Genomic DNA, 27,995 nt, shown 5'->3' on the forward strand with positions numbered 1-27,995 from the left:
ATGCATATCTTGATAATTCTGGGTATTTTAATGAATGTGCACGCATTTAAAGAAAAGCATTTTACAGAACCAGGTTTGAAAGATTTACTGCGTAAAATTAATGGACTTGAAGGAGAACCAATGTATTCTAGGGTTAAGAGAAATGTATTTGTGTATCACAAGAAAAATCAGAAAGAGATGGTTGAGGAACAATTTAAAGAGTACGAAAAATGTTTGAAGAAGCGAGAGGAAGAAAGAAACGAAGGAAAAAATACGATTCGGGGGTTGTTAGTGTTAGAGGGCCAAAGTGTAAGACTTAGTTGCAATCTGTGCCAACGACCTGACCAAGACTTTGCCAAGCTGCAGATAATAGACTGGCAACAACTTCGACGGCAAGACTCCGATTTTGTATTCGTTGATCACGAAAATGGACGAGTTAAAATTGACAAGAGTACTCGTGATCTTATCTTTGATGCAGTGGATGTTCTGGATGCAGGTCAGTATTTTTGCATAAACACCTACTACAGAGAATATGAGGAAATCTATCAACTTGATGTGTTATTCAAAGAACGACTTAAGACGACGAAATACGAAGATATTGCGCAGGGAAAAGACAAGTTTCTTGGAGAATATTGGCTCAAGGATCGCAACATCAGAACATTCACAGCTTGGTCTGAATGGACTGACTGTCAGGATTGTAACAAAAAAAGTATCAAACGGAGGGTGGGTTTGTGCATGGTCAATAAAATAGATAAGAATCTTCCTGTTTTGCCCTATGACCTTCCAGTACTCGACCTTTATCCCAGTGGTGTGCCTTGTCGGTCAACCGTGCTGTCTAAAGATCTGGCTTCAGTGAAGCGTATCAAAATGAGGCGTAGCGAGGTCTGTTTGGCAGACTGTTACAAGAATTGTCCAACAACGCCGGGTTATACTCTCATCAAAGACAAGAATGGCAAAGTTATTGAAACAGTAGAGGCTGGATTTTACTCACTCAAGTAAGCCATTTTTCTTAAAACAAAGTTTTTATTTCTTAAACTAATATTTTTCGCCTGTGTGATTAAGTACATAGGGGTTCGGCTTCTTGATGGTGTATTTTGTGTATTGTATGTTTGTCTGTCTGAATACATGGATTTGAATTTTAAAAAATCGCTGAAATACATGTAAATAGTTTTTAAAAATATCGTATTTCCATGATCGGAAAGGAATCCATCATATTTTGTAAATTCCGCTGCCTGCACAATTGCATCTTCTCGGGCTTTAATCCGAAATAACTGACGTTTTCCAGGCTTTTTTGCGATTTTGTTATTTGACGTGCTAGGAAAATTTTAAAACCGTAAAAAACGCTTGGAAAACGTCAGATATTTCGGACTTCTCGGGCTTTTCCGGCAAGCTCGGAAAAATACCTTAGGCCTAATTGAATGTGGTTTACATCACAGCATTTACGATACAGAACCCGTCTCGTTCTCTAAATAATACATATTCGATACAAACACCTTTTCAAGCAACGTAATTTTGAATAACTTTAGAAAAATATACAAGCTGTATCATTGCATGTCTGCCAGATGCTAGAAAAGATATAAAATTGGCATCTTGTGTGATAATCAGTCAATATGTGATTAATTATCGGCAGGTACTTATGTATACCAAAGTTCTAAAATATTCCGTTAGGATAATTTTTATATTCCTGTTGATTTTTTAAAGATTAATTCTAAAATAAGAACAAAAAAAAAAACTATGAAAGGTATTATTATTGATTATTTACAAAGAAAAAAAAATCCTTACTTAAACTTTCTATTTCTTGATGAACAGCATCAGCAAACAAATTGTATCTGTTTAAAACGATAATTTAAGTGATATAAAGAAAGGATTGCTGTGGAGAGAATGACTTGAGTACAACTATATTTGTTTTCCATTTTTTTCTGGTGTTTTAGAAAGCCACCGACTCTCCCACCTATGGTCGTGCGCAAAGTTCTTTACGAACCTGTAAACAAACATCTTATTCTTAAATGTCCAAAAAGTCAGAAGTCCAAGGCTTTGATACGATGGCAAAATAACACAATTGTCTTAAATCCCCTGACAATAAGACGACAAACCAGAGGACGAGTGTTCATTGATACTATAAACAGACTGCACATCCGGCGCCTGCGCATGACCGACACAGCACCATACAACTGCTGGAGCTCAACTGTTCATTTAGCAACCATTAAAGTGATCGTCCATGAGGCTTATAACGACATAAAGATAAAAGAATACATCACTCTTACCGGGCTTGGTCTGACTATTTTTTCTATTTCATGTATTTTGATATGTACTGTTTGTAAAGGAAGGAAGAAGAAAAAGAGAAAGAAGTGAATTTGAAAAAAAGATAGGCCTACATGTACTAGATATAGATATCTTTACTAGTATTTAAGTTCCATTGATTCCTGCAAAATTCTTTTTAACGAGAAAATATATCTAAGTTTTGGGAATTTGCAAAAAAAAAAAAAAAAAAAAAAAAAAAAAAAAATGAAGTAGCATAAGTATGTAAAACAAGTACAAGTATATTCAATCAATGTAGAAATGCTATCTAGATGTATTTTTTTAATATTTAATCTACTCTTTATTAAAAATTCACCTTAGACAATCAAAAGTGGGTTTATTAGCACAATACTTTTGATTGACTAATGATATTTCACCGCTACGTTGGCTATTTGCATGAAACGGACTAAGATATTTTAATCGAAGTCAATAAAATGTTTTTATTTTATTATACTGATTAAATACATGTACAATTAAATGGATAAATTGTCATTTGTATACATTTAATTCGATTAATCAATTATACCGAACGGTCTTGTAGCTTGACAACTCCAATAAAAATGTAACTTTATGACGAATAATTGAATTGTATAGCTCAGTATGCTATAGCTTCATTAAATTCGTTTATAATGCATGCAAATTACAATTTTTATGCCCTCGTAATCGAAGACTCGGGGGCATATAGTTTTTGCCCTGTCCGTCCGTCTGTCTGTCTATCTGTTTGTCTGCAAAAACTTTAACCTTGCCCATAACTTTTGATTGGTTGGAGCTATGGCTTTCATACTTCACATGATTGTGTATTCCATGTGACAAGACCTTTCTTTGGGTACCATCAAATTTGACCTTTTGACCTTGGAGTTTGACCCACTTTTGCTAAATTTTATCAGACTTTGACCTTTGCCATAACTTTTGAATAATTGGTGCTAGGGCTTTCAAACTTCACATGTGTATACCTTGTGACAAGACCTTTCTTTGGATACCAACAACTTTGTCCGTTTGTCCTTGGAGTTTGACCTACTTTTGAAAAAACGTTAACCTTGGTCATACCTTTTGAACAGTTGGTGCTAGGGTTTTCATACTTTACATATGTATTCATTATGACAAGACCTTTTTATGGATACCAACAACTTTGATCCTTGACATTGGAGTTTGACCTCCTGTGAAAAAAACGTTAACCTTGGCCATAATTTTGAACAGTTGGTGCTAGGGCTTTCATTCTTCACATGTGTATTCCTTGTGACAAGACCTTCCTTTGAATACCAACAATTTTTACCCTTTGACCTTGACCGTTTGACCTACTTTTGAAAAACTTTAACCTTGGTCATAACTTTTGAACAATGGGTGCTAAGGCTTTCATTCTTCACATGTATTGCTTTTGACAAGTTCTTCCTTTGGATACCAACAATTTTTACCTTGACCTTGGAGTTTGACTTTCTTTAAAAAAAACTTTCACCTTGGCCATAACATTTGAACATTTGGTTCTAGGGCTTTCATATTTCACGTACATGTGTATTCCTTGTGACGCGACCTTCCCTTGGGCACAATTTGACCTTGACCTTGATGTTAACTAACTTTTGAAAAACTTTAACCTTCGCCATAACTTTTCAACGGTTGGTGTTAGGGCTTTCATATTTCACAGGTATATTCCTTAAGACAAGGCCTTTCTTGGGGTACCAACTTTTGACCTGGAGTTTGACTTGCATTTCAGAAACTTTGACCTTCTCCATTAGCTGCAATACGGGGGCATCGGTGTTTCACAAACACATCTTGTTGTTTTTATTTTTAGATATTCAAGCTCAAGACGGTGTCAAAATTAAATGGACATATTTTTCTTGTTCTTTACGAAGTTCAAAAGTTTTCATAGAAAAAAGCACTCAGGGAATACTTCCTGTTAGTCAAAACTGAACTATCAATCCAACATTTATATTAGATGTGAACCCCTAAAATACATCGTTAACAACAGAATCTTTCCTGGAAGACTTGTTGACATGGAGTAATTTTATGGTTGGTGCGCGAGTGTGTGTTGGGGGGGGGGGGGGGTGTTATAGGGTACATACCTACATAGGCGTAATTCCATAAATGAAAAATTGTTGTACATGTAATTGTTCTTAAAATGGTAAAATGGAGCCTTGACTATATTTTTTTTTAATTTTTGCTTTTGCTACCCAAATTTTCAATTCTGTTGAGAGGTTGTAAGATGGAGTTATAGAAGTCTGCAAGTACCAGGCAATTCTACAATTACTAAATCTCTTTCTAAAAAATAGTTAAAAAGAATGGAAGTTCAAAGTCGATCTGTAACACGGTTATACAACGTCATTCAGTATCGGAAGGCTCGAAACTGTTCTAGTATTCCTCAAGGTTAGGACAATGACAGAACAGGAGGTTTGAAATGGGTAAACATACACGGCCCGAAAACGTGTCAGTTTCAGTATTACTTGTAAACCTAATACATGTGATTGATGCTGTACAGATTTGCGGGGCTTTATAGAAGAAGTTTGGGATTGGGTGAGATGTAATTTGACGACAGTCTTTTGTTTAAAATAAGGGTTTTGTGTAATTAAATAATTGTTTTTACGAAATGTCACTTCGATCTTGTTCCATTAACCACTGCATTTCCAGAAATTCGATCTAGAAAATATTCAATTACCCCAAAATTCCTGTGAAATTTCATTATACTGCTCTCTCTTTCGCACGCAAAGTGTCTTCTATTCTTGTCTTGGACTGGTATTGATATTCTCCTTTGGAGAAAAAAAAACCACACATCTTGTTCTCAGAATAGACCGTGTCCTTCAAGGACAGTTGGTTCAATTGAATTAAATTGGGCATCTACATGACCAATATGTGTGATACATTAGCATTTCTTCACACTGTGTTTGAAAATCATAAAAAAAAAAAAAAAAAATAAATAAGGTGTCCCATTTATCCAAGATAAGTATCGGCACAGGTAATTTTATTTTGACGTAAAGTAATTACAATTTGAAAATTCTTGTATTGATTTTGAAAGCGAAGTTAGTAAAAATTTGTTTTCGTGATTGTGGTGATTGATAGTACCATAATAAAAGTGAGGGATTCTTTGGATTATATATTTATTCGCTTGCATGGTGATCAAAAAAATTAAATGATGATTTTTTTTAAAAAAAATCATCATAGGATTTGAAGGTAATCTGATATTTTTAAAACCATTAACGAGTCATTCTGGAAACAGTAGCAAGTATTATCTTTTAAAACAGAGAAATAAATGGGAAAAAATCTTCATGGTAGAGAAAAAGTTGAGAATAAAGTAGCACATGGTCATATTCCTGGGGTTAAATAGCATTAGGTGCTTGACCAAACAAAACATTCTTACCGATTTTTAACAGTTTAATTGTTAGTCAAAGCAAAGAGGAAAATTCAAAACAATCATCCTCAATTATTATCAATATTGATGATATTTCAGCCATCACCAATAATGTCGAAGTAACCCATGACGTTTATTGGCTTAGTCAGTTGTTGCTTAATGCAATTATTCCACAAAAAAGTCCTCGATAGCGTCGAAAAGTGATGCTTGCATGGAATGATGTTGAACAATTTAAACAAAGACATTTGGCAGTGGATTGGATGAACGTCAATAATTGAAACTCATGTTAATGGGTTTAAAGCGAAGTTTACGAAAAAAAAAAGTATACCAGAGAGGGAATTGCTTTGAGGTGTGAAGCGAAGACTACGATATCTTTCATTTTCATGGCAACGACCTAGTTCCAAATTGAAGACTTCAATTGTTTCTTCCTCCAGTTGTTCACAATTTGAGGAATTTAAGAATGGCCGGAACCCTACAGATGCAATGTGAAGCCTCCGACAGCCATAACGAGTCATTCCAAAGACTAGTGGCAACAGTAAGTGGAATTTTTATTTACACTTTTGCACTCGATTGTTAATCCAATATTTGGACTTTGTACATTGGTATTAATCACGAAACATGCCTAAATATTTTTTGTAAATCTGCTGTTTCCGGTAAATCTTTAACAGTAAAGTGGGAAGTATTCTGTTACCTGGCAGTCGTATCACATAAGGCAGAGGTAAACAGGAGATAGATCGACCACAGACAATTAATCGGCTTCTTAAGGAAAGTTTAATTAAACATGAATGAAATTTACACTTCAATGACCTCATTTTGCGGACAGGTGATTAATTAGGAAATTCAATTACAGTACTAGATAAACTGAACAGATATTTGGTGATTATTATCATAGAAGTCAGCAAATGTGGACATCAGTGAGTCTTCCTTACCAGTAACATTCAAATGACACCATATACATGTAGTAAATGTTTAAACAAGCCATGTTTAATTTCAAAAATTATTATTTTTCACTATTGATTCAAAATGCCAAGGTTTGATTACCCTTTCACTCGTTGTTCTGTGAACTAAACTATCATGGATGCAATTTATAGTCGTACACACATAGTAATAAACTTTAAACTGTTTATTAGAACAATACATAAAAAAATCGATAAAATAAATCAACTGAAGCTATGCAGAATTTTTAAAAAAAATTATATCTGGTCCTGTTCATGAAGTTGATAATTCTTTACTGTTAGGCCGGTCCCAGCTTCACCACAATATATGCACCTCATTTAGATCCGCTCCTGCAAGAGTCCATAACTTACCACATACAGTGTATGTGATACTTACATAATTATACAACTGAATATATCACAATACGAGGACGCACACTGTCTTCTATGGAACCCATAGCTGCCTTATGTGATTATTTCATGAGAACATGGTGCTTTATTGTGTTATGCTGTGGTTATTATATGTGAAGGTGGTGCTTTATTATGTTATGCTGTGGTTATTTCATGTGAATGTGGTGCTTTATTATGTTATGCTGTGGTTTTTCATGTGAAGGTGGTTTTTCATGTGAAGGTGGATTTCATGTGATGGTGGTTTTTTATGTGAAGGTGGTTTTTTTATATTTAATGTGATGGAGGTCACTCGAAACTCCTAATATTTTTGAAGACTGAGTTTAACACTGAGTTTAACTGCTATTATCTTGAAATTTTGAAAGTGAAACAAATAGTCAATATAGTTAAAATCATATTAATACGCCATTGCTAGTTCCTCTTTTTTCCATAGGTGCTTGGTTTCAGGATGGTGTATTTTGTGTATTATGTTTTTTTCTAGCTATGTCTGAATAAACTCGATAACCTAAAGTAAGAATAAAAAAAATCACTGAAATTAAGCAAGTTTTAAAAACGTCATATTACTTTATATAAAAAAGAGTGAAGATACGACAGTTGCAATCTTCGATTTTACGTGATGCCCGGCTCGGTTCACACTTGATTTTAATCAATATAGATCTACACTCTTCCTACCAGTTTCGGGCAGGGTTTCGGGTGAAATCTACATTTAAAAATGATTGAATAACGCCTTTCAATCTCTGCCAATTCGAACTTGCCGTATAAAGTATGCAGTAAACAAAAACGTCCTGATACCTAGAACTGAAAGTGAAAGCAATGGAAGTGACGATTTTTAACCAAGCAAAATGTAGAGGCGTCCCAGAATTACAAGAACAAGTTTGGCGCGGTTTCTGACCTCCCTAGATTTTCCGAAGATGGCAACTGTTGTACCTACACTCTTACTATATAGACTAATATGACATTTTTTAAACGTGCTAATTATTTCTTTATTTTTATGTTTTTGAGTGTATTCAGACACACCTACAAAAAAAAATCATAATACACAAAATACACAATTTTGAAACCAAGTGCCTATGGAAAAAAGAGGAACTAGCAATGGTGTATTAAAATAATTTTAATTATATTGACTATTTGTTTCACTTTCAAAATTTCAAGATAATAGCAGTTAAACTCAGTGTTAAACTCAGTCTTCAAAATATTAGGATTTCCGAGTGACCACCATCACATTAAATATAAAAAAACACCTTCACATAAAAAAACACCAACACTTGAAAAACCACCTTCACATGAAAAACCACCATCACATGAAAAACCACCTTCACATGAAAAACCACCTTCACATAAAAAACCACCCTCACATGAAAACCACCATCACATGAAATAACCACAGCATAACATAATAAAGCACCACCTTCACATGAAATAACCACAGCATAACATAATAAAGCACCATGTTCACATGAAATAACCACAGCATAACATAATAAAGTACCGTCTTCACATGAAATAACCACAGCATAACATAATAAAGCACCGTCTTCACATGAAATAACCACAGCATAACATAATAAAGCACCATCTTCACATGAAATAACCTCAGCATAACATGATAAAGCACCATCTTCACATGAAATAACCACAGCATAGCATAAAAAAGCACCATCTTCTCATGAAATAACCACATAAGGCGTTCCATAGTCTTCCCATGATTAGAATAGAAGCTCGCAATACATTTTAAAATATTGGTAAAATAAAACAAACATGCATATTACTTATATACTTAACGGTAGCTGGCGACTTCTTTAATAATCATGTCATCTGATTTTTTTTCGTATTAAAATGTGACAGTAAAATTCGACAAAATAAACCGTTAGTATGATCACTTTTTGACAGGTCGTTGCCGAAATAGATTTTTTTTTCTTATAAAGTCTATGAAAGTATCAAAATCACCCCGATTAATTTACAAGGACTCGCAAACGCACCGGCCTCAAACTTTTCTGCATGATTTACTATCGCATGTTTTTTTTCTAGAAATCATGTTATAAGCATTAAAATTCTTTTCGTTTTCCTTTTGTTTAGAATATCAATATGGAGGTCTCGATGCTTTTCTTCATACAGTGTGTACATGTATTGGTGAAAAACATGGAATATATTTCTGACTTGATTTGTTAGAGTTCGGGTGAGCGTTGTTACCCACAGTACTTTTTTAACTACCGTTTGTATTCCATTCCTCGTACCTACTTTTGTTACTGAAGGTAGTAACCTTAGAGTCCCCTGAACGGATTCATCACACATGCTGACTTTTATCTGTAGGGTAATAATGATTACCGTAGTAATTAATTAATTTCAACATTGTCACGACTTGTGCTACCCAGTGCATGATTTAATGTAGCTTTCGAATTCGTGTTCAAGACGCTATTTAACGTGTCTTTTCGTATTGAAAGCGAGTTGTTGAGGAATTCAGTCAAAATGTAAATAAATGACCTATAGGCCTCTTTTATAAAAAGGAAACATTGCTTATTTGACCTTTTATGTTATAAATATTTTTTTTTTTGAATGATATAATGATTTAAGCAGTTTTCGACAGAATTTCAATAAAGTAGTGGAGTGATTTAAACGACAGCTTTTACGTTAAATCGCCTTTTGACTGTTGTATAGTGGGTATAAATACTTAAAAAGTCAAACAGGCAGACAGAAAATTTACATATTGAATTTCGGCAGCTGTTGCATTGCTAGCCGGAACTGAACAGTCGGCACACGACGTTTACTTCGCTTCAGTGAATATCTTTGTAAATAAACATAAAGAAATTAATAAGCTGCGAAAATGAGATGATGTGACTTAAAATATTTCTCTTTTACATATTCTTATTATTGTTTCAAAACTTTCCCAAAGGAATTGTTTTAGTGAAGTTATTATATCGTAATTGATTCAAATTTCATTTTTATATTTCTGGGCCTTAAATTCTGTCTTTTTCAAAAGAAACGTATAATTATTTTTGAATAATTAATATTTCATTGCGATGCCTGGTTGTAGATACCTTCCTTTGTTACTGAGCTAAAATGAAGTGATCAAATATTTATAGCAATTTACCCAATATGGACGCGGCCACTATAATGACGCTATATGTCATCAAATTTTCAGAACTACATTTAAACCAATTTCTATGCGACAAGAAATATTCAGATCTTTAGGATATCATGAAAACGAAAACATTCGGAGTAGCATCCAAACTAGGAAATGAAAGGCTCATGTAAGTCACATTTACATCTTCCAGATGAAAACATTAAGTCTATTTTCTGCTTCTTAGAACTTTCATTGGGGTATTTTGCGCGTTTTTTAACGTAAACAGTATATAAATTTCTTTAAAATCATGACAAAAGAAATAATTATATTTCCAGTGTATACCTGAAGTCATTCATTTCAGTTTGTAGTGAGATAATTGAATTTATCTTAGAATGATAAGATACAATTAAGACTTATTAATAACATGTTTTATTTCAAAATGTAAATCAACACTGAAATATATAGATAAACACTGTAATAAACACTGTAAAGTTCATGAAAATATTCACCTTATTATATAATATTATGATATAAATGAATGAAGAAAAACACACGTTCTTGTTTTCGTAAAAGAAGATGGGAGAAGAAGGCGAGCAGAATGCCTGTAGCTTCAGATATATAAAAGTTATATTGAATTTGTGAATTTAGTATTTAGAGTAAAGTTTTTAATATTGAAATTTGCGAAATTATGACAAAACTTTTCTGTGGAAAATTTTATCGGCAAAAATTATTCGATTATTAAAAAAATAATTTGGTTTAAATCGTGGCATTTAAATCATGTTTGTTAAATGACCCTTGACTATATGGACTTCCAGTACATGTATTTCTCGGAGATATACGAATGCTGTGTCATAAAAGTGTGTTTTTAAGGTATAGTGGGTCTTTGCTCCATGTTTTTATTTACCAAAAAATGTATATATTTACGCATACTTTGAGGATAAACTTTCCAAAAAATGGAGTAAAGACCCACTCATTTGGAAAAATTGATCCTTTTTTGTCCTCTTTGGTGTGGGTATGTTATTTCAAAGACACTTAATTTCAATCTTTGTGAGATTTTTGCAAAATGAGGTGATTTTTCTAAAGTATACTTTAAGGTTAGATAAAATATCAAAGAAAATTTTGTAATAATTGAGATTCATAGGCATTTCGCTCGCCTTGTTCGCCCATCCTCTTTCACTTCTAAAAAATTGTGTATTGTTTACAATTTTAAAATATAATGTTTAAAATTTAAAAGATACAGTTTGTAGTTACAAGTATTTTAATCTTGTCACTTATTTCAAAGCTTTGAGAGTACATGTAATTTCGATTTTGTCACTTTTTATTCCCTACATATTTCAAAGTTATGAGATTTATTTTGACCAATATATCAGGATTTAAAAGCAACAGAAATTAGCTAAATTAACTCATTTATCTAATGCACAATTAAAAATACTGCCACTACCAACTGCTCATGCCTATAGATTATTATATTGTCCAAAAGTCCCTGACAAGCAAAATAATTCAAAGTTTTTTGGAAATGGGAGGGGGGAGTAATTTAGCGACAGAAGAGATGGGTGTATGTATAGACCTGTTAAACGAATAATGGCGAATGGCGGACTTGTTCAGAAGGGCTGAGGAAGTTTACTCGGGCAGTGGCAGTTTACTCGGGTAGTGGCATATAGAGCCACCGAATGGAACAAAAAAGTGTGGACAGCAAATAAGAAGGTGTATGTACAAGTATTTTTGATAATTTTGAAAATTTGAAGCTTTGGAGTTTGTTTTCGTAAAGTGTATATAAACCAACAATATTCACCTGAAGCTCACACAAGTAATATCAAATCATTGAAGCGTGACATTGAAGTAAACAACGATAACACGTGTGGGTAGTGTATGGCAAACGTTACTAAAATTACGAGTGTCGAAAAGACTAAATATAAATAAAGGTGATAGTAGCAAGCGTAGGCGCTCGGATAGAAGTTCTACAGAGTGAGTCTACAGGAACTGACTGAGTTGTTTTCGATACGAAAACACAACATGTACGCTCAAAATAATACACCCTCTCCAATGAATTGTAACCCACATCAAAGCATTTCCTTAAGCTCCACAGGTGAAATAATTGCTAATTCAAATGAGGTTCTAAATGTTGGACCCGAGTCAAATCAAACACAACAGTCACCAAATCAAATGGCAAACACATCCATAACAGACGAAGGCCGCCATTGCCAGTCTAAATCTCCAGCAGCATCCCCAATTCTATGTCCCGCCAGGGTATCCTCATTTTCCTGCTCCCCCTGTTCAGAACATTTTAGTAGATATCCATACTAAGTTGTTAAAGTTGAACTGTCTTGGTAAATTTTTAGTAAAGTTAAATAACTCAGAAATGAGGTTTTCACATATGGAACAAACTGTCCACGGACTTGCAGAGGAAGTAGTTAAGTGTAAATCAAGCTCTGATGCTTTGGAAGGCACTACAAACGCAATCAGAAGTGATTTAGCTAAAACAAAAGACGAGCTTCTGGATCTGAAAACCAAAACAATGCGAGACAATTCAGTATTTTTCAATATTCCCGAAAAGCCAAATGAAAAACCCGAGGACACAGAAGCAATTTTGTATGAATTTACGGAGAATGACATGAAGGTAGACAGGCAATTGACCAAAACAATCAGCTTTGAAAAGGTTCATAGATCAGGACCTGTTGAAAAGAAAAACCATAGGAAAATTGAAGTAAAGTTTAGTTTTCATAAGGAGAAAGAAATTGTTCGACCCCATTCAAACTTCTTTGTCCGGGAACAGTTCCCTACGGAGGTCCTTGAAACCAGAAAAAAAAATATATCCTTTACATAAAGAAGCCAGAAAAATAACCAACGAGCAAATCTAGTGGTGAATAAACTTTATGTACATGGAAAAGAAGCCAAACACAGTTTAGGCCAGCAGCGAAGGTTCATGTCAACGTCATTTAAAGATATGTAGCTGAAACGTTCAGAGATCTTTAGATAAAAAAGATAAAGGATGAGAATTTCCAAAATCTTTTAAGAGAAAATGATTTGATTTTTTTTAAGTGAAGCATGGTTAGAAAGTAATGATTGTGAATTGTGTGATTTTGACATTTTCCCACCTGTACAGAGAAGTAAACGTAAAGGCGGTGGGTTGTTTTGTACATCGAAACACTGGTGAAAACCTTTTTTGTCTATTTCTGAGATTTTTAATGATAGTATCATCTGGTTAAAACTAAATAGGCAATTATTCGATTCCGAAATAGATCTTTAAGTGACCTTTACTTACATTCCACCTGAAGGCAGTATATGATATTGAAATATTTGATGTTCTAGAAGTCAGTATTGCTAAATATTCATCTCGTGAAAATGTTATTGTTATGGGAGACTTGAATAGTAGATGTGGAACGGCAGTGGATTTTATCGAATCGGATATTATCTATAAACCTTACAGAATCATATCTAAGTGTACTAAGTTATATTCCAGATGACGAAACGAAAAACAGAGGACCTTAGTACTAATTCTCATGGACGGGTCCTCATTTCTTTGTGTAAATCCACGCAGCTAAGAATTCTAAACGGTCGGTCTTCTGATGACAAAACAGGAAAAGTAACATTTTGTAGTGCGAGAGGAACTAGTTTAATAGACCACTAAGTCGTAGTTGAAGATGTTTTCTTGCAAGGCGAATTGTGCTATTCTGTGTTGGCGATTTTAATATGTATTCGGATCACGCTCCTATTTATCTTACATTAAATACAAAAGTAAACAAAAAAAAAAAAGAGAACCACAATACTCAGCACTTTCCTTCTATGAAGCCGACAAAAATATCATGGGATCCTGATGCAACTTAAATACTTGTAGACAACTGTAATATAATATCTTCCTTGGAAAATATCGACGAATCTCCAGAGGATTTAAACACTTTTCAGATGCAATATTGGATACGTTTAAAAAATTCTGCGAAAAAGAAATCACATATAACCCTAATAAGAAACAATACATAACAAAAACACAAAGGACAAACCATGGTTTGATGATGAGTGTTGAGGTTTATATAAAGAATACAGGACAAATTTTTGACGTCTTTCAAGGTACATGTATCTAAAACACGAGAGAATCACGAAAAACTTGTTATTGCTGAAAAGAAATATAAAACAGTGGAAAATCGACTTAAGGACAGATGATACAAACAAACTTTTATCAAAAATCCTGAAAATAACAAACTAAGTAATATTTATATGAGTAAAATGAATAAGTTTAACCGCACAGATTTTAATTTTTCATTCAAAGTTTCACAGTAATGGGAATCTAAGTGACAAAAAATTGTATAAATTAATAAGGATGGTTGCAGAAAGGTTGAGTTTTGAACATCAAAGAAAGTTTACAAATTCTTAATATTTTAGAAATTTATTAGTCACATCATTTACAACCAAAATAGGTCAAAAAATATATACCAATCCAGGCATCCATATTTTTGTTTGTATCATCTGTCCTTAAAAGACAATATCAAAGACACGAGGGAAATCAACTGGAGTTGCTCCGCTTATCCAACCCAAAAGGATTTTATCGCGTTTTCAAAGGTCCGAAAAATAAAGTTGATACAACTCTAACGAAAAATGAATTTTATGAAGATTTCAAAAAAAAAAAAAAAAAAAAAAAAAAAAAAAAAAAAAAAAAAAAAAAAACGCGAGTGATAAAGCAGACCAGGAAGAGGTCTTATTTGAAATCCCCGAATCGCCGACTTTCCAGGAACTTGACATTCCGATTCCGTCGCCCGCGTGGTGCAGTGGTTAGAGCGTTCGCTCTAGAGTCGCAGAGTAAGGAGTTAATCCTTACGTCGCGGGACTGTGGGACGTGGAGACCGGTCTTTCGGATGAGACCGTATAAACCGAGGTCCCGTGTCGCAGTAGGTGCTGATACGAAAAAGATCCCTCACTGCTCAATGGCTCTGAGTGCCGAGTATAGGTCAAAATTTGCAGCTCTCCACCGACAAGTGGTGGCGTCTCCATATGAGTGAAAATTCTCGAGAGAGACGTTAAACAATGAAACAAAAACAAAAAACAAAACAAAACAAAAACAAAAAAAGACATTATGGTTACAGTTGATGAAATTGTTAGTGCTATTTTTTGATTCAAAGGCAGATAGGTCGCCAGGTTTTGATACTATCATTAATGATTTTTTTCAAAAGCTTTTCTACATTTTTTTTCGCCTCTTTTGGTAAAGTTGTTTAATTTATATTAAATAAAGGTTGTTATCCATCTGTTTGATCACAAGGCATTATTTACAAAAAAGGGTGATAAAAATAACCCAGATAATTATAAGTCATCTATCAAAACTATTCACATCTTTCTTGAATAAACGTTTGTTGTCATGGAGTGAGGAAAACAGTGTTGTGAGTGATGCACAATTTGGTTTTAAGTAATGTTAAACAATTTTCTTTTCTTGTAGAACAGCGTATTACCGACGCTTTTATACAAATTTGTTACAGTGCTTTTGAAGGTTCGTCAAAATGTATTTTGAATAAAAAATAATTGGCACATTTGATTTAAAATGATATCTTGTGAAGCGATTGACGTACAAAAAAAGTCTGCGTTATGTAAATATCGAATTTCTGCACATTCTTTGAATATTGAAAATGGAAGGTATAAAAGCCTTCCCCGAAATGAAGGCAAATGTTTATTTTGTAAGATGAAAGAAGTAGAAGATGAATTTCATTTTGTTTTGATATGCCCTGCATTTTCTGATTTACGTAAAAAAAATATATTAAGCCTTATTATTATTAAAAAAAAACTTCCTTTTTCAAACTCATTCAACTTTTTAGTGCATATAATTTTAAATCTATTCAGAAACTTTGTCAATGTTTATTGAAAGCTACAAAACAAAAGGAAACACTGATTTGTTGAATATCATTAATGATGTTTCAAATTTCAGTTAGTTAGATTCTATCTTTGTTACAAACTCATTATATCCATATATTTATATATTGTAGTTCGTTTCGAATCCTCTGTCATTTGCCTGTATTGTGTATATTTGTGTACTTATGAGCCACAAGAGTCCTGTGGTCAACAATAAACTAAACCTACTGCGACACGGGAACTCGGTTTATACGGTCTCACCGAAGGACCGGTCTCCTCGTCCTGCAGTGGGATTCGAACCCGCGACGTTAGGATCAACTTAGACTCTTGAATAAATGCTCTAACCACTGCGCCACGCGGGCGACCAGGACCTTTTTGAGGGATTATCTTATTTAGCCCCTTTCTACCTCAGAGTGCCCCCTTCATATATCAGAATTTTCTTTGTCGTTAGTAGAATAGAGTCTATCCTTTCAGTCCAACCACGCAAAGCAGACTTTTGACTATTGTTAAGAAGTTTCCTTGTCCTGAGGAAATATCCCCTTCCTTTCCGAGATCCTCACCCTTTTTAAAACTAAAATTCAACTTTTAAACAGTTTTGTTAAAGAGAATACAGTTGGCAATATCACCTGTATGCAGTGTCAGTCAGCACTTGGCAGAAACTTCAACCCGCCTCTCACCGCTATTTCTTTTGAAACCTCAACTTTTTCCTCTTTTCGCTGTCTTTCCTTTCTCAATGTGTATCGTGTGATATAGAATTTTATAGTAAAATTCAATTAAAAACAAATAATTAATATAAAACCGGTGTTGTAGAGTAGGATTTCCCCCATAGATAGTCCTCCTCCCCTGGAATCTATACTCTAAAGTAGGATCCCCCCGAAGGAAAATCTCACTATAGAACCAGACTTCCCCCTCTTCCTTTCTCAGAGTAGGATTTCCCCTCTTTTATCAATGCTGAGTCACATCGACAATATTCTGACTAAAAGTTTATATGAAAGTCAATTGATTTTTTTTTAATGGAAAGATGAGTGTTTTCGACCCAAGAATTGTCGAAATTAGTATGAAATCTTAAAATATATATAGTTCAATTCATCGAGTCTCAACCCAAAATTTAAAGTCATATAGGCAACTGTCACTCAAAAAATCGTAAAACTCGATGTTTCAACACCCTCTCTTGGCACAACGCTACCTGTTTTTTTTTCACGAATTTTAAAATGTATATCAGGTCACCTTTAGTGATTTGATAATTTGTTTGCCCTCTGCAGGCCCAGTATTTCATCTATGGATTGATCCTTTTTACAAAGAGTGTGTGAGAAAATTCTTAAATTTATGTTATTGAAAGGTTTCATATTCCAATTTATGGGTATTTGAATCGAGTAGTTCTTCAAAGGGAAACTTTTTTTAAAAGCCAAAACCAGAAACAAAACAATACAAGAAACACTTCTTTTGCACGCCAAAGCTATGTCCCCTCGACAGAGAGCAAATACTCTCTTAAAGTTTTGCAAAATTAATTTTTTCTTAGAAATGAATGACCCATATTTAGTTCCATGGCAACGGGAGCTATTTTGGATATTTAAACACCAGAATCTCGAAGAGACAATTGCACATCAATGTTATGAATATTTAGATTGAAATTCAATTGTAGAAAAAAATCCAATTGAAATAAAATTCCATTTTTGTTTCCATGAATACAGTTAAGATTTGTCCAACCAATTATATTGTACCTATATTTTTTCAGTAATCAGTTTGACCTGATCAAAAGAATAAGATTTTACTGCGTCAAAAGAATTGGTTGGGTAGTTACTGAGAAAAATGAAATTTAATTTTCAATTTTCATACTTCGTATGTTCAATGGAACTGGTAGCCATTTTGAAGAAGGGACACTTGTATGTTGCTCCCTCCACCAAACATACAGCCAAGATATTTTATCGGAGGAGGGTTGACTCTGGGGGAAATCGCACTCTATAACTACTAGTATTATACAGAGTAGGATTTCCTCCCGGGAAATTGAATCTGTTGTGGAATTTCCTTAGGGGAAATCCTACTCTAGAGTCATTTTTCCGTGGGGGAAATCCTACTCTAAAGCCAGTTTTCCAGGAGAAAAGATTTTAGAGGGGAAAGCCTGCTATACAAGACCGGCCTTGTTTGTTTGTTTGTTGTTTAACGTCTTCACTCATATGGAGACGCCAACACTTGCCGGTGGAGAGCTGCAAATTTTGACCTATACTCGGCACTGAGGGCCATTGAGCAGTGAGGGATCTTTTTCGTGCCAGCACCTGCTGCGACACGGGACCCCGGTTTATACGGTCTCCACGTGCCTCAGTGGGATTCGAACCCGCGACGTAAGGATCAACTCCTTACTCCGCGACTCTAGAGCAAACGCTCTAACCACTGCTCCACGCGGGCGACAGACCGGCCTTGTATACATATATAAATTCAGCGAAGAATCTTAAACAAAGGAACATTCGAAATATGTGCAAATTTTTTTTTTGTCGCCCACAGAGCAGAAACTTTTGGATCACTTTATCCAAGGGGGCCGGTAACATACTATGCTCGATTTTATGTGTTTATTACAGTGTATATATATTTATGCCCCCCCCCCTTCGAAGAAGGGAGGGTATATTGCTTTGCTGCTGTCTGTCGGTCGGTCTGACGGTCCACCAACAGTTTCCGTTTATTTTCTCCGCAGAGGTTGCACATACTGAAATGAAATTTGGTATACAGATTTATCATAAGAATATTTAGGTCAAGTTTTGTTTTGATTACGATCGAGCAATTTTTTTTTTTATTTATTTATTCAATTTGACAAAAACCACATGTGGCGCAAGTCATACATACAGTAAACAAATATATAGTCACACAGATTTTCTTATATTAAATGCATCACGTATGAAGTTACAAATATTTCTTGTTGATTTAACATCTGCTGGATTAAGAATTTCATAAGATATACATGTATTGTTAAAAAGTGTACAAAATTCACTTCTTAGTTGTTCATAAAGTGGACATACAAATAAAAAATGATGTTCATCTTCAACAACAGTTTGACAATTAATACAATATCTTTCATTTTTTTTTAATTTTATTTTTTATTTTTGACAGAGTTATGCCCCTTGGACTTATAAAAATTGCAATTATTTGCAGTTTCCGTTTATTTTCTTCGCAGAGGATGCACATACTGAAATGAAATTTGGTATACAGATTTATCATAAAAATATCTAAGTCAAGTTCTGTTTAGTGTACGATCGAGCAATTTTTGACAGAGTAATGCCCCCTGGACTGAGAAAAATTCCAATTATTGGGGGGGGGGGGAGATAAGTGTTTCACAAACATCTCTTGTATATACTATTGTGATCAAGTAAAATCTAGCATAGTATGTTACCGACCCCTGTGACTTTACCCAGCGTCTGTCTGTCTGTCCGTCCCTCTTTCCGTCTACCTTATATATATATATCTTGAGAACCATAAGGTGTATGGATCTGATATTTTGGTTATGTATATTGCTGGACAATATGGCTATATTTTAGGTTTATAGTTCGTACGTTGCATTCAATAAAGTTTAGCTTCAGACTTTATATAGAAAACTTAAGAGGATTTCAATTGTTGTGAACAGGGTGTTGTCATGAACGCTTGTATAAGACATTGTTTAGAAAGACCCGAGAAGGTAGTAAAGAAAAGGTAGACTTTTGATATCAATTGTTGAAATAACTGAGCTCTGTGGTCTTGGCATAATAGAACCTAAGTCACTGGTATACTTTATTGTACAAGTTAGTCGACAAAACCTCGGATATTTGTATTTTCGGATTATAACACGAAACAGACATGGTGTCTTTTCCCAGAATGCTCTACCATGAATTCGAGCAAGCGTATTCCTTTAAAAAATACTATTGTAGTTGTTAGTGCTCGAGAGAGCTTGCAATAAAGTTGTAGAGTGGCAATTGCAGTAAAGACAGACTGAAATCTCCTTCGAGTTACGAATCTGGGATTGTTGAATAGAATAATAAATAATTATTTCTAATAATTTCAATTTCATTATTCATTTTAATTTTGAGGGTTCAGGAATCATATAACTATTTTCACTTTACGATAATGCTTTTCTATCGCAAACTTATGGATACTTTTTTTTCTTTGCAAGCTTATGCATGAACTTAAATACCAGCATGCCAGCATATACCAGCAAATAAATAGCTGGCCCCTCTTAGATTTAGTGACCTATCACACCGGTACCCTGTCAATATAGACAAATTCTTGGGAAAAATTATATATTATAATTACTGAGGAACATGTCGTCTGACCTTAAGTCTTAAACTAATTGAAATGTATGTCAATTTATTTTTTTTAAATTCTGGTTTAAATTTGTAAAGTGGGTTTGGATATTGAACAGGTGCAACCTTTATCACATAATCACTGTTTATCAATTCACGACGTATGAAAGCTAAGCCTGATCTTTTACAATAAACATTCGAAAACTACATTTTTGTGTATTATTAATACCTCAAGTGATAAATGCTAATTGCGAAAAAAAATGTAAAACCATAAACCTATTATGGTTTTAAATGATGAACAAGTATAAAGCATATGCTTGAATTTAAACACTCCTTTTTTAGCATTTGTTATAATAAGACTATACACTGAATGACAATCTCTACACTTACTTTTCAATCTGTATCCACTTAAAAAGTGGTCGATTCCTACCTTGCTTTACACTACAGATGAATGCCGAGTCCCCGTGCTCCTCCCAAGCTACAGACAACAGTAGTACCACTTACCTAAGACCACGTCTCCTCCGCAGGCGCAGGAAATCCCCATGTTTTCAGATGATGGTGCGTTACGTTGCCAAAGGCTTCTTGACTAAGGAGAGTGACAGACAATATTATGCTGACAGATATACTTGCTGTCCCCCTCCGTGGTTCATACCTATTATTACATTGGCAGAGGTAAGTTTCCATACAAATCCGGACTTATATTGTTCAACATCACGAATTTAGTAGTACCGAATGAAGACAAAAATTAGTAAATCAAAAGGCCTGACATTTTTCCACCACACATAAAAGATGTAAATTTATAGACTTAAGAATCAGTAAACATGAATTCTGCACATGCTTATATATGTTTACAACTATATTTCCTCTGGAAATGAACCTGTTATCAGTCTTTATTTTGATTTAGGAGTGAAAATGGTTCATATATTAAGCTTGCTCTTTTCTGGAAATATATAAAAGATTTTGTCTAATGCATGCACCTTCTACTTATCTTTCTCTACCTATCAATGTCATATGACAAGAAAAGGAATGTAAATCTTAAATTATCGAGGCATATTTAACAAATATTGAAATGGTTAAAATATTTGAGGGTAGGAAGAAAAGTATAAACCAAATCTCAACCAGCTATTCATATTTAACGCCTAATAGTCAAATGTAGTGTAAAACACAGAGTTTTATAGAATGTACACATTAGGGTTAAATCATATTTGAGTTTGTTGCTAACATAAATTTATCAGCAAACTGAGGAAATAATAAATTTGCTCATTGAAGAATAACTTAATGCAATATTAATAATTACTAGTACATGTATATACAACTGTATATTCTTTTAATGCACGTTTATATTAGTTTAGTACAGAAAGTCTCTCAATTTCGAATCAAAGACTCAGAAGAGAAAAAGGCTACACATGAAGAATTTCTCACTCGACAGAGACTCTTCATGGCTTTAAGGAAAATCAAGAAATGAATTTATTAAATAATTAATGAATAGTCTATAACTAAAAAAAAATACTAAAAGTCTAGAGAACTTTAGCGTTCAATATCTTTTTTACAAGAAGTGTTAAGTTCACATTTGTCTTCATACCTTCTTAAATAATGTACAAAAAAGGTCGTAAATATTAAATAAAAATGTATTTGAAAAATAGACGGTGGATCTCTTAAAGTCTTAAAATGTGATTAAATTAAAGCGTTTGTACTGTCGTAATTCCCCCCAAGCCTGGCAGTCAATATGAGAGTCACCATATTTAGTAGATAGAAAAGCAAGTACCTTGTCCTTGGACTCTATATTTCTTCAAAATATATTTCTGCTATGCGTATAGAGCAAAAATATCGGATCAGTTCGCATGAAATTACATGCAACATACAGTGTTCTTTATTTCGGATATTGAATTTACCTATTTGATTTTGTTTCAAGTGAACATGTAACCGTTTAAATTATATATTTTCATATCAAAATAGATCGGCCTCTTCACGTATCATTGTCTGGACGCAGGGGTTATTTCTGCAAACGGACCAATACCAGTGGAAAGTGTTCTAATTTACCGACCAGATAAAAGAATTCAGTTATGGCGATTTATCATGTACACCCTCATCCACGCAGGGTAAGAACTATAACTCTACCAGGCAAAAATCGAAAAAGGTTTTAATTATTGATAAAAGATGTGGATTATTTTTTTGTTTTACAACAATTGTTTTGTTTCACAATATTTAAATTTTACCACATCTGCCATCTGTTCTACTGATAGAAACATTAATTGAAAGATTCAATGTCATTTCTATCAGTCTTGCATATTTTATAAGGATGTTCTCTATAGGGTAACTACTTTATAAATTGTTCTGAATACAAAGTCTCATAAAAGTGATCTTCGAATAAGATTCTGACAATAGATTAAAAATACACTAATATGGAAAAATATGCAGCATATCTCATTTTGATATCAATTTACAGTTGTAAGTAAGGCAAACCTTGTTACATTTTTGGAAGAAAAAAACATGCACTGGGAAAGCATTTTGGTACATCTCAGGTCTTTATCTAAGTTCACTAACTAGCAAATAATTTTTAAACGAATTTGAATTAACATGTAGACAAAAATTTCTTTGCATCTATATTTTCAGTGAAATAGAGGAAGTGAATTATGAATACGTACGCAGTGTAGAAAAAAAAAATTGTTCATAAACATAAATTAGCATCTTTATGAAATTGTAAATATTGAGAAATATATTCATTCGTCGGCATAAAAAAATCAACTAAGTTACAAACTTTAAGATAAAGTCGATATTGGTCACCTTTTCAGAAAATACTGTGCCCCTATTACGTATTCACTTAGGATGCACTCCAAATATTGAGTCATTGATAAAATTCTTATTTTTAAATATAAATTTGACAACTTATACTAGTTATTTTGTTGTTCTTGAAGATATTCTCTCATATCAAATATTGTACCTAGTATCGCCTTGATTTGAACAACATCTGACACCGATGGTTGATTGACCCAGCGTGACAGACTGTAGCTTTTTGATTTTGTGATGATAATTTTATAATTCTTACAAACCCTTTTGAACCCCAGCAGAAGTCCAACTTTATCCCTTGGACAATCGCTAAACAATCATAAGTACTGTTTGCAAATCAGTTTAGAATTTTAAACCCATTCCGCATCTCCACCTTATTACCAATTCTTTCATAAGAAAAAAATCGAATCCTCTCTACCAAGAAAACTGGTGTCAAATCCAGCTGAGTGGTTCAGTAGAAGATACAGAGTATCAGAATTCGATTTTTATCTTTCAGTACATATTAAATGCAGGTTTCCTTTTGAATTATTTGTAGGTATGTTCACATTAGTGCAAAGCTGTGCAATTCTAATTAAATCAACCAATAATTGAAAGTTCTTATCATTTGATCTAATGTAATATCATAGAAAGACCGTTATTGATCGCGAGTGAGGCATCATGATATTTTTGATTATATAATTTATGTGAATCCATATACATGTATCTATATTCGCTCTACATCACTTCTTACTTCCTATTTTAATATAAGTATACAAGCAGTGATTAATGTACAAATATATATTAAAAAAAATTATTGTTAGATTATAGAGATATATGTACTCTTTGTATGTTACAAAGATTTCTGTAGCATAAAAAAATATAGTTCGTACTATATGCTTAAGAGCTCTCTCTACACTAAGTAAGCAAAAGCTATGTTCATCAGTACTTAATTGTCTTTGAACATTTTTCTTGAAGGTAAATGGCTGGTACCCTATCTTGAAATTGAAATGAATAAACTCAATATCAGCACCTTTACAAAATATAATTGTCTAACTGTCCAGTTAACATTTTTCATTAGTGTATAGAGGGTCCTTAACAAGTCTTCTAAGTATAGGTACAAGTCTAAGAATAGGTAAACAATATATTTTCTAATCTTTATTCTCATAATTGCCTATTTATTTTTATGCAGTATATACATGTAATAATGACATTGTCATAAACTTAAAGACAATATTCTTATAGCACTCATTTTTATTTTTATTTTTTTTTTTTTATACAATTGTTCTAAGGTATTGTGGCAAATGTCATGGGGCCTTATTTTAATTTTTTAATATGAATTCTTGATAAATGAAAATTTTTATGCACTTTGATTTGTGAATATTTCGAAGAAAAACAAAACAAACTCAATGATTTCAAGAAAGGAATATTGATTTATTTTATTGAATTTGCAATTTACTCAGAATGTCCTACAATATTTCCCTGACAAAATAGAGTTATACATTTTTCCTGACACATAAAACTATCATTGGAGAGAAAAATTGGCAACAATTAAGGAACATTTTTAGATATACGAGTAGTGCATGAAATAAAGAAGAAACATTTTTTAAATATAATGCATGAAATAAACAAGTGAGGAACTGATAAGAAAACATAAGAAACAAATTATTCTCATTTAAAATTTAATCTTTTTTTCTTATTGAAGATGGGTTCACTTATTCTTTAACATGCTGGTACAGATCCTGGTAGGTCTTCCCCTGGAGATGGTGCACGGGTCAGGAAGAGTAATGATAGTGTACATTACAGGAGTGTTAGCAGGTATCATAAGTAATTAAATAAAATTTACTAAGTAATTTTCTTGTCAAAATTCAAATTGCCTTGTATACATAACGAAATTGGCATATGAAAAAATTGAGATATTATAATTCTTGCAAGTTCTCCTAGAATTTTGCTTGATTTTTAGTGCTAGGAGACGGTGTAGAAATATCACTGCAGATATTTGTCAGGAATGTTATAAGGTTGTCGATAACAAATTAGCAGTAATGTAATAAAAAATCAATGTTTGCGTGTGCAACCATAATTTGACAAATTCACAATCAAAATGATGATATTTTATGAGAAAATTTGAACGTCTTCAGAAAGATAAACTAATACTGCTTCCACTCCTTGGCATTCAAATTGTCGAACAGTGAATCGAGTAAAACTTTATGCATGGCAGAATACGATTCAAGATTTTCTTAAATGCATTGTAGATTAATGTACCTGATAACCCGTGGTTTCCCTCACATCCGTTTTGTGTATTGTGTTTCAGGGTCCCTGGGTACCTCTGTATTTGATACTAAGGCGTACCTCGTGGGGGCCTCAGGGGGAGTGTACTCGTTACTTGCTGCTCATCTGGCTAACATCATGCTGGTCTGTAACAACATATTATGATCTTCTCTCTTTGTCACGTATCTTCTATTGATGTGTAGTTTGTTCTCATTAGCAAGAAAATATCATATTTGTTTTAGTTTCATCACGTAAGGAACTTGCGTTAACATGCCATTTTCTTTTTGTTTTTACATGTTCAAAGATAATAACGTACAAAGACGTTGTTTTGTCATAAAATGTTCATATTTTAAAGTGTTGAATTCAGATTTAGATTGTTACAATTTTTTATACATCTTTATTATTTTGGTATATTGTAGAATTACTCTGAAATGGAATTCGGGCTCATTAAATTTGGTGCTGTTTTAATTATAGGTAAAGACTTTTTAGTGGTATTGTCACTATAAAATAAATCCACTACCAGTCCGATTTCTTCTGTATAAAAAAAGACTTTTGTAAAAATAGATGTACAAGTTCCACCCCTCCCCCCAATGCATAGACTTCATCAAGAGCAGCGAGACTATAATTTCTAAAGCTGATTATAAGAATCAACACACTGTAGATAAAAATTGTAATTCATTTATCTCTTAAATGTAAATGAAGAGACATCATCGGATTTTCGGTGATACAAAACCGCGAAAATGAATTGGTTTTAAATTCTACTAGACTCAAATTTGACTCATCGCTTCATCTTTTATTCGCGATTTGTCAGTCTGAAATCAATCCGCGACGATTAATTTTCGCGAATGAGGAAACATTCTCTACATAAACAAAGCAAAATAAATGGTTCGCTGTGATTAATATTAGTTAAAGTAGGTCGCGAAACTCGCGAACATTTCTCGCACGCGAATAAAAGTTGGTTTACAGTATTTTATTACGATATCACTTTTGCAGCTTGAAATCCAGTGGTTTATTTTATCCGAAACTAGGATTAGATATTCAATGAATTCAATAAAAAAAATTGCAAGTATTTTATCAACAAGATAAATGACAGTATAGAAATAAAATTCATAGGCTCATAATAAATGGGGTCAATGAAGATATATCATTTGTCGACTCCCCCAAACTTTTAGCTATACGCATTATACAACATGGAAACGTAAAGTAATCAGATAAGTAGAAGTTACTCCTCTCAGGTCAAATAAATCTACTGCCAAAAAAAAATACACTGATGAAGTGCTTTAATAAATGACAATATTATATCCTGTTGTAGCCAGTGCGGACGTGGGATTTGCAGTATGGGACAGGCTGCTGGAGAAAGATTTACTCCCCCAGGTCAGCTATACTGCCCACTTAATGGGGTCCTTAGCAGGACTGACCGTGGGGCTTCTAGTGCTCAAGAACTTTGACCAGAGGCTACACGAACAATACTTGTGGTGGATTGCTTTCGCTGTGTATATGGGTTGGACAGTTTTCGCTGTATGCTGGAATATCTTTTATTACTAATTCCAAGTGATGTTTCTCTTAGTTTCCATAATTATTGTTGAATCTTTGATATTTTTTCTTTTGTTGTTTGTTAATATTGTAAAATAAAGATGAAAATTCTTGGTGATTGCGTTTAGCTTCGATGATTCAATTCATGATAGGTACTTCAAAGCAATTTAAGTTCAAATTGTCATATATCCATAACCAGTTTGTGCTTCAATTAATGAATTCTTTTAATCATTGCAAATATGTTGGACAACTTTGATACTTTGAAGTTTCTCTACACTTATATTTTTTAGCCACTATATGTCATGTGAGTATTTTTGTGCTTAAGATGAAACATTCTATCAGAAAACTAATCTTTCGTCTTCAAAATATGAAATGAATTAATATGACACAAGTAAATCAATCGGTAAACCAAACATTCTAACAATGTGATCTTCCTGTTCGCTGATGAGACAGACATGTCTTGTTTCCTCTGATGTCAATTAATGTTTTCGTACTTCAGTTTAACCTGAATAAAATACGCTAAAATATTTTAGAATCAATTATAAAATCAATTGAATTTAAAATTTTTGCTGCGAATTAATTAGGTAACAACAACATATTTCTCAGAATTTGTGGCGTGTTTCATTACAACGTTGATAAAAGATCATGAGAATAATTCATTAGGAAACTTGTCATGGTTCTTTACCTTATGCAATACTAAGACAGATACAAATACTCGTTACTTAAGACTTCTTTTAATAATGTGTATATTACATGATACATTTCCTTACATTATCGGCTTACAAGTTTAGTACAATTGTTATGATTAAAAAGTCTTAATTCATTTTTTTTAAGAAATACATGGTTTTCTTTGATAGGAAACTGTGATATATTATAAATCATATACGTTCATTATAAACGCTTAATATTTTGGCATAATACACAATCGTACTTAACCAATCTTATATCTGATGTAAGTGAACAGGAACAAATATTTTCTTTCTTCCTAGTCTCGGAAAGATAAAATTCTAATATGATTCTGCTCAGTTCTAAAGATGGATGACATCATTTTCGTCAACATCATCTAGTTCTGTTACGAAGCCATTTTCCTCTGGTACATGGAGAACACATATCTTTAAATCACTCGTGATTGGTGCTTTAGAGATGGTTTTTCTCAAAGATATGTTACCTCTGCTCGGCATCACATGGGATGGAAGCTGAGATTTAACAGCAAAGCGTTCAATTTCTGGCTCGTCCCTTCCAAACATAATTGCATGGTGCAGATGTCTAAAGTTAGGGTTTCTAACCAATGGATTGGTTGCATACAGCAGTATTGCTGGTTT

General features: G+C 33.4%; 2 protein-coding genes across 3 annotated transcripts; both read left to right on the forward strand.

Annotated features, from left to right (window-relative positions):
• On the forward strand, positions 1-2,755 carry LOC133177027 (Ig-like V-type domain-containing protein FAM187A). Its single transcript, XM_061312111.1, has 2 exons — positions 1-974; positions 1,911-2,755. The coding sequence occupies exons 1-2, from the start codon at positions 1-3 to the stop codon at positions 2,329-2,331; spliced, it is 1,395 nt and encodes a 464-aa protein (XP_061168095.1). The 3' UTR covers positions 2,332-2,755.
• A 3,140-nt stretch (positions 2,756-5,895) lies between these two features.
• LOC133177036 (protein rhomboid-like) lies at positions 5,896-26,707 on the forward strand. 2 transcript variants are annotated; one of them, XM_061312121.1, is made up of 7 exons: positions 5,896-6,149; positions 20,557-20,781; positions 22,066-22,208; positions 24,578-24,690; positions 25,184-25,284; positions 25,560-25,614; positions 26,453-26,707. In XM_061312121.1, the coding sequence occupies exons 1-7, from the start codon at positions 6,075-6,077 to the stop codon at positions 26,683-26,685; spliced, it is 945 nt and encodes a 314-aa protein (XP_061168105.1). In that variant the 5' UTR covers positions 5,896-6,074; the 3' UTR covers positions 26,686-26,707. The 2 variants fall into 2 exon arrangements, with proteins under 2 accessions (XP_061168105.1, XP_061168106.1); XM_061312122.1 differs by lacking the exon at positions 5,896-6,149 and adding an exon at positions 10,124-10,205.
• Positions 26,708-27,995: the final 1,288 nt, after the last annotated feature.

Source organism: Saccostrea echinata, unplaced genomic scaffold, assembly GCF_033153115.1.
Source record: "Saccostrea echinata isolate AGI-Se365-2 ecotype Australia unplaced genomic scaffold, CSIRO_AGI_Sech_v1 ptg000086l, whole genome shotgun sequence".
NCBI lineage: Eukaryota > Metazoa > Mollusca > Bivalvia > Ostreida > Ostreidae > Saccostrea > Saccostrea echinata.

What these genes read in the sequence shown, in the direction of transcription:
- LOC133177036 (XM_061312121.1), top strand. Translation starts at nt 6,075, where the DNA reads ATGGCCGGAACCCTACAGATGCAATGTGAAGCCTCCGACAGCCATAAC. An exon ending in CTATTATTACATTGGCAGAG is followed by an intron (nt 20,782 to 22,065) that starts GTAAGTTTCCAT and finishes ATATCAAAATAG; the next exon opens with ATCGGCCTCTTCACGTATCA. An exon ending in TGGTGCTGTTTTAATTATAG is followed by an intron (nt 25,615 to 26,452) that starts GTAAAGACTTTT and finishes ATCCTGTTGTAG; the next exon opens with CCAGTGCGGACGTGGGATTT.
- LOC133177027 (XM_061312111.1), top strand. Translation starts at nt 1, where the DNA reads ATGCATATCTTGATAATTCTGGGTATTTTAATGAATGTGCACGCATTT. An exon ending in GCTGGATTTTACTCACTCAA is followed by an intron (nt 975 to 1,910) that starts GTAAGCCATTTT and finishes CTGGTGTTTTAG; the next exon opens with AAAGCCACCGACTCTCCCAC.